The sequence below is a fragment of the Castanea sativa genome, chromosome 12 (genome assembly GCF_040712315.1).
Source record: "Castanea sativa cultivar Marrone di Chiusa Pesio chromosome 12, ASM4071231v1".
NCBI classification, from domain to species: Eukaryota; Viridiplantae; Streptophyta; class Magnoliopsida; order Fagales; family Fagaceae; genus Castanea; species Castanea sativa.
This window is the reverse complement of record NC_134024.1, coordinates 19,449,891-19,456,007: the sequence shown is the minus strand read 5'-3', so window position 1 is coordinate 19,456,007 and position 6,117 is coordinate 19,449,891. Positions and strand designations below refer to the sequence as shown.

At 38.1% G+C, this 6,117-nt stretch overlaps 1 protein-coding gene across 1 annotated transcript; it reads right to left on the bottom strand.

Annotated features, from left to right (window-relative positions):
• Window positions 1-3,411: 3,411 nt before the first annotated feature.
• Window positions 3,412-5,794, bottom strand: LOC142620323 (uncharacterized). Its single transcript, XM_075793712.1, has 2 exons — window positions 3,897-5,794; window positions 3,412-3,778 (listed from the first exon to the last, which is right to left on the bottom strand). The coding sequence occupies exons 1-2, from the start codon at window positions 5,792-5,794 to the stop codon at window positions 3,412-3,414; spliced, it is 2,265 nt and encodes a 754-aa protein (XP_075649827.1).
• Window positions 5,795-6,117: the final 323 nt, after the last annotated feature.

The following is a 6,117-nucleotide window of genomic DNA, read 5'->3' as shown; positions in this document are numbered from 1 at the left end:
GGCATTATTCATGCCGATATTTGTGGGCCTTTTACCCTAGTACTTGCAAAATAAATATTTTCAATTAGTAACAAAGTTATTCATTGAAAAGACTTTGGCATACCTGGCGAATGCCCCTAGTTTGGGATATCTTCCATGCTTTGATGAATGCTGAGGGTGGACAATTGACTTGATGTTGCACCACTAGAGAATATGGAAGAGGATCATAGCTTTCTGTTCTTGAAAAAGAATTTAATGAAGATTTTTTTTTTTGAGACTTTTGAAATTTTTTTTGAAAGATTTGGAAATCCTAAATTTTTTTGAAAGAATTGAAAATCTTGAATGATGTTTTTTTTTTTTTTAAAGCCTAATTAGAAGTCTTGAATTTTTTGTAAAGTTTTGGAAATTTTGAAATTTTTTTTTTTTTGAAAGAGTTGAAAATTTTGATTGATGAATTTTTTTTTTTTTTTGAAAAATTTGGAAATCTTGAATTTTTTGAAGGAATTGAAAATTTTGATTGATGAATTTTTTTTTTTTTTGAAAAAAATTTGGAAATCTTGAATTTTTTGAAGGTATTGAAAATTTTGATTGATGAAATTTTTTGAAAGCAACCTAAGAAGTATGAGCCCAATGCCCCTAGTCCCAAGGTTTTTTGAAAATTCCTTTTTTTTTTTTTTTGAAAAATTTTGAAATCTTGAATTTTTTTGAAGGAATTGAAAATTTTGATTATGATTTTTTTTTGAAAGCCACCTAAAAAGTACAAGCCCAATGCACCTAGTCCCAAGGTTTTTTGAAAATTCCTTTTTTTTTTTTTGAAAAAATTGGAAATCTTGAATTTTTTTGAAGGAATTGAAAGTTTTGATTGATGATTTTTTTTTTGAAAGCAACCTAAGAAGTACGAGCCCAATGCCCCTAGTCCCAAGGCTTTTTTTTTTTTTTTTTTTTTTTTTATAGAAAATTCCTCTTTTTCTTTTTTTAAGCAACCTAATTGGAAATCTTGAATTTTTTGAAGGAATTGAAATTTTTTCAAAGGATCTTGATTTTTTTTTTGCTGCCTGTAAAATATTCGGTAGTCAAAGTGCCGGTTTGAAACATATTCGGCAGTCAACATGCCGAATTCGCTGCCTATAAGCTATTCGGCAGTCAATTTGCCGGTTTGAAACTATTTCGGCAGTCAAAGTGCCGATTTAGCTGACAGTTCCAAGTTTTACAGTTTCACGATTTTTACCAGAAAGAGAACCTTATTTTAGACCCAAAAACATGATTTTCCATATTAGGGACCAAAGTTAACTTTCACGTGAGCTTCTTTTGGGCTTTCAAACACTTTAGGCACATTGTTTTCACCAATCATCACAACAATATTCATTCAAAAAGAGAGTTTATTTCTTTTGTCAAGAGACAAAGAACATGGCCGGCACCCTCCCTGCTTCTTATGATTTACGGTTTGATTCTCTTTCTGTCAGGAAACAAGTTCGTGAGTGGATTGATCATTGGGACAATGTCTCTAAGTTCAACTTCAATGCCTTCCATTTAGATGGACTTTTGGCTTTGAGAACAACAAAGATAAATTGGAACTTTCTCAAGGCAGCTGTTCGTTGTTGAGATTCCGAAGACCATGTCTTCAGGTTTAAGATGGTTGAACTTTGTCTTACAATTGAAGAGTTTTTAGCCATACTAGGCTGTGACCCTCGTGCTGCACCTATTGTTCCCTCTTGTCATCAACGGCATAGGGCAACTATTTCCAAAGTTCTTGGGCTTGCTCTTAATGCTATCCCTCCTTTCATTCAGGACAATTATTGGGTGGACATGAGAAGGCTCATTGAAAGGTTTAGACATGCAGCAGTGGCAAATGTTGACCAAAGTTTTGAAAAGCTTTCTGCTTTGGCTTTTTGCTTGATTGCTGAATTCTTGTTGTGTAGTAAAAGACCTGGTTTTGCTGATGCTCGAATTTTTGATCTTCTTGATGATGTCAAAAAGAAAAAAAGTTTAATCCCCATGGTTTTGGCAGAAACTTTTCATGGTCTTGACGCTTTATTTAGGGGGGAGACCAACATCTTTCAAGGCAGCCTCTTACTATTGCAAGTTTGGTTGATGGATTACATGTGCATTTTATCATTGCCAATTGTAGCTACTTATGGTCCTGGAGATTATGTTGGGCGAAAGCTTCAATTATTTGGTTGCCAGACTAAAAAAGAGTGGACCTATTTCTTGAGTAAGAAGGATGGTCAAAACATCCGCTGGAACTATCACTAGTGGAGATGTCCTTATCCACTTCTTAGGTCACCAAATCGAGATCATATTTTTCCTGTGGGTCTCAGAGGTGTTTCTTTTTACTGGGGTGTAAGGGTAGTGAGTCAATTTGGGCTAATTCCAATGATACCTTCAAGTGGGAATTGACCTTTCAAGCCCGTGAATGTAGTTCCCTCCATCATAACGAAGGCTATTGCTGGATTAGACAATGCTCATAGAGTAGATGAGACTTTTGTGAGATTTCAGGCTTTTGAGATGCCGAAAGCTTACCATGACTAGCTCAAGGAAAACGTTCAAGACAAAGAGGCAGGGCTGAAGGAAGCAAGAAAAACTTTTTTGAAGAATTTTAAGAAGACACACAAGAGAAGGAGTAATGAGCAGGGGGTGGTGACTGTGACTCTAAACTTCATAGCATTGCTAGTTTTTTTTTTTTTTTTTAAATTTTAGAAATTAGATAATGAAAGGTTTACTTAGGCATATGAACTGAGTAAGAAACTCCAACTTTGTTATTTCAGCATCTTTTAATGAATAAAGCAGTGCATTTTAGCTTTCCTCATTTCCTCTTTATGATGATGATTTTTTTTGGCGACCGAGCCATTAACGGCTGCCTACGTACTTTTTTAGAAAATGATCAGGTCATCACGTAGTTCAATTTTATGTACCCTAATATTTGCCTAGGCCGCCCTTTCGGGTTTTCGACCTAGCGGGCTCTCTCACACTCAATTTTTTTCCTCTCCTTTTGCTTAGGTCGTCCTTTCGGGTTTTCAACCTACCCTTCTTTTTTTTTCTTTTTTTTTTTACCCTTATTTTTGCCTAGACCGCCCTTTTGGGTTTTCAGTCTAGTGGGTTTTATTTTTTTTTAGACATGGTATTTCTTTAACTGGTCCATATTGGTGGGTTCTACGAACAGATTTCCATCTAAATCCACAAGCCTTACTCCTCCGCCAGAAAATATTTCCTTGATTAAAAATGGTCCTGACCAATTTGGCTTAAATTTTCCTTTTTCCCTGGGATCCCTCATTGGGTTTTTGATTTCTTTTAGTACCATATCCCCTATTCTTAGTTCTCTTGGTCTGACTTTTTTATTAAAGGCTCTCATGGCTCTTCTTTGATAGCCTTGGGTATGATACATTGCCCTAAGCCTTTTTTCTTCCAACATACACAATTGGTTGTATTGGCTTTCTAACCACTTAGCTTCTGGTACTTCCCCTTCCATACAACTCTTAGTGATTGGACCTCCAACACTATAGGTAAGACTGCCTCCATGCCATAAACCAAAGAGTAAGGGGTTGCCCCTATGGATGTGTGAATGGATGTACGGTATCCCCACAATGCATAGGGTAACCTCAAATGCCAATCCCTATAATTTTGGGCACTTTTCTTCAATATCTTCCCTATGGTCTTGTTGGCGGCTTCAACTGCCCTGTTGGTTTGAGGTCTGTAGGGTGATGACTTATGATGCTTGATGTTATATTCTCGAAACAACTTAGCCACTGCATCTCGAAAATGCGATCCATTATCAGAAATAACCTCAAACGGTACCCCATACCTATAAATAATGTTGGTCTGAATAAATTGCGCAACCTTTTTGGAGTTCAATACCTTATAAGATGCAGCTTCTATCCATTTGATGAAATAGTCGACAGCTACCAAAATATACTCATGACCATTTCTTGCTTTTGGGTGGATTTTGCCAATGATATCGATGCCCCAAGTCGAAAAAGGCCAAGGAGATGTGAGGCAATGTAGAGATGTGGGCTGCACAATCGGCTTCCATGGTAGTCCAATAATATCCTAGTCGAAGGATCTTTCTAGACAACATGTAAGCATTCATGTGTGGCCCATAACTTGACTCATGTACTTCTCCAATAATGCGTTGGGCTTCCTTCTTGGTTACACACAATAAATGGATCCCTTTATACGACCTCTTATATAGTTTCCCTCCGCACAAAATGTAGCTCATGGCCATTCGACGAATAGTCACCCTTTCATTCTTATCTTTGGTATCAGGGAAAGTTCCATGTTTAAGGAATCGGAGGATATCAACATACCACTCCTCATCCTTTTCAATTTCACTTTCCAATGAACAACAATAAGATGGCGCATCCCTTTGCTTAATGATCAAGGGTTGAACAGGGGTGTCATCAGGGATGTCAATCATAGAGGCTAATGTGGCTAGTGCATCAGCAAACTGGTTTTGAGTTCGAGGGATGTAGTGATACTCAATCTTTTTGAACTTCTTGGCTAGGTCTTGAAAGTACTCAAAGTATGGCAGCAACTTCTCTTCTTTAATCTTCCACTTGTTTTGTATTTGCCGGATTATTAAAGCTGAATCCCTATAGACATCAAGTTCTTCTATACCCATGCTAATGGCTGTCTCTAATCTTAGAAGGCAAGCTTCATACTCAACAACATTATTGGTCGTTGAAAATTTGAGCTTAACTGATACTGGCACATGCGCTTCTTTTGGTGAAACAAAGAGTACTCCTACACCACTCCCATTGCGATTAGTAGCCCCATCAAAATACAATCTCCACCTAGTTGGTTCCAACATCAAAATTTCCTCATCTGGAAACTCATCTTGAACTTCCTCTGCTTGTGTAGGTGGGCAACTAGCCAAGTGATCAACTATGGCTCGACCCTTACTTGACTTCTGAGTCACGTACTTTATGTCAAACTCGGATAGTAAAAGAACCCATTTGACGGTTTTCCCATCTTGAACTGGTTTTTCCATCAAGTACTTGAGTGGATCCATGCGGGCTATTAAGAAAACTTGGAAAGAAAACATGTAGTGCCTGAGCTTTCGGACAGCCCAGACCAAGGCAACACAAGTCTTTTCTAACACTGAGTACCTCTCCTCATATCCAGTCATCTTCTTGCTGATGTAGTAGATGGCGTTTTCCTTGCGTGATTCTTCCAAATACTGGGCAAGCAGAGCTCCCATTGCAGTATCTGTGGTGCTTAGATAAAGCAACAATGGATTTTCTTGCATGGGTGGTACCAATATTGGGGGTTTCATCAGGTATTCTTTAATCTTGTCGAAGGCCACTTGACATTGTTCATCCCATTTTATTGGTACATCTTTCTTAAGCAACTTAAATATGGGTTCACAAATCATGGTTAGTTGGGCAATGAATCGGCTATTATACTGAATCCTTCCTAAAAATCCTCGAATCTCTTTCTCAGTTTTGGGTGGTTTCATTTCCATGACAGCTTTGATCTTGTCTGGATCAACTTCAATTCCCCTTTGACTTACTATAAATCCCAACAATTTGCTAGAGGTTACTCCAAAGGTACACTTCTTCGGGTTCAATCTCAACTTATAATGCTTGATGCGCTCAAAGAATTTCCTTAGGGCAAGTGTGTGTCCCTCTCGATCTTTTGCTTTAACAATCATGTCATCAACATATACCTCCACCTCCTTGTGAATCATGTCATGCAACAAGGTTGTGTCGGCACGTTGATAGGTGGCACCCTCATTCTTAAGGCCAAAAGACATGACCTTGTAGCAATAAGTCCCCCAAGGTGTGATAAATGAGGTCTTCTCCATATCTTCCTGTGCCATTTTGATTTGATTATACCCCGAAAAACCTTCCATAAAGGACAATAGTGCATGACCGGGTGTATTGTCAACCAACACGTCTATGTGAGGCAATGGAAAATCATCCTTAGGGCTAGCCTAATTAAGGTCACGAAAATCTACACACATTCTAACCTTTCCATCTTTTTTGGGTACTGGGACAACATTTGCCAACCACTCAGGGTAGTTTACTACTTTTAAGAACCCCGCATTGTATTGCTTTCCTACTTCTTCCTTGATCTTAAGTGTCCATTCGGGCTTCATCCATCTCAACTTTTGCTTCACTGGTTTCATGGTTGGGTCGGTAG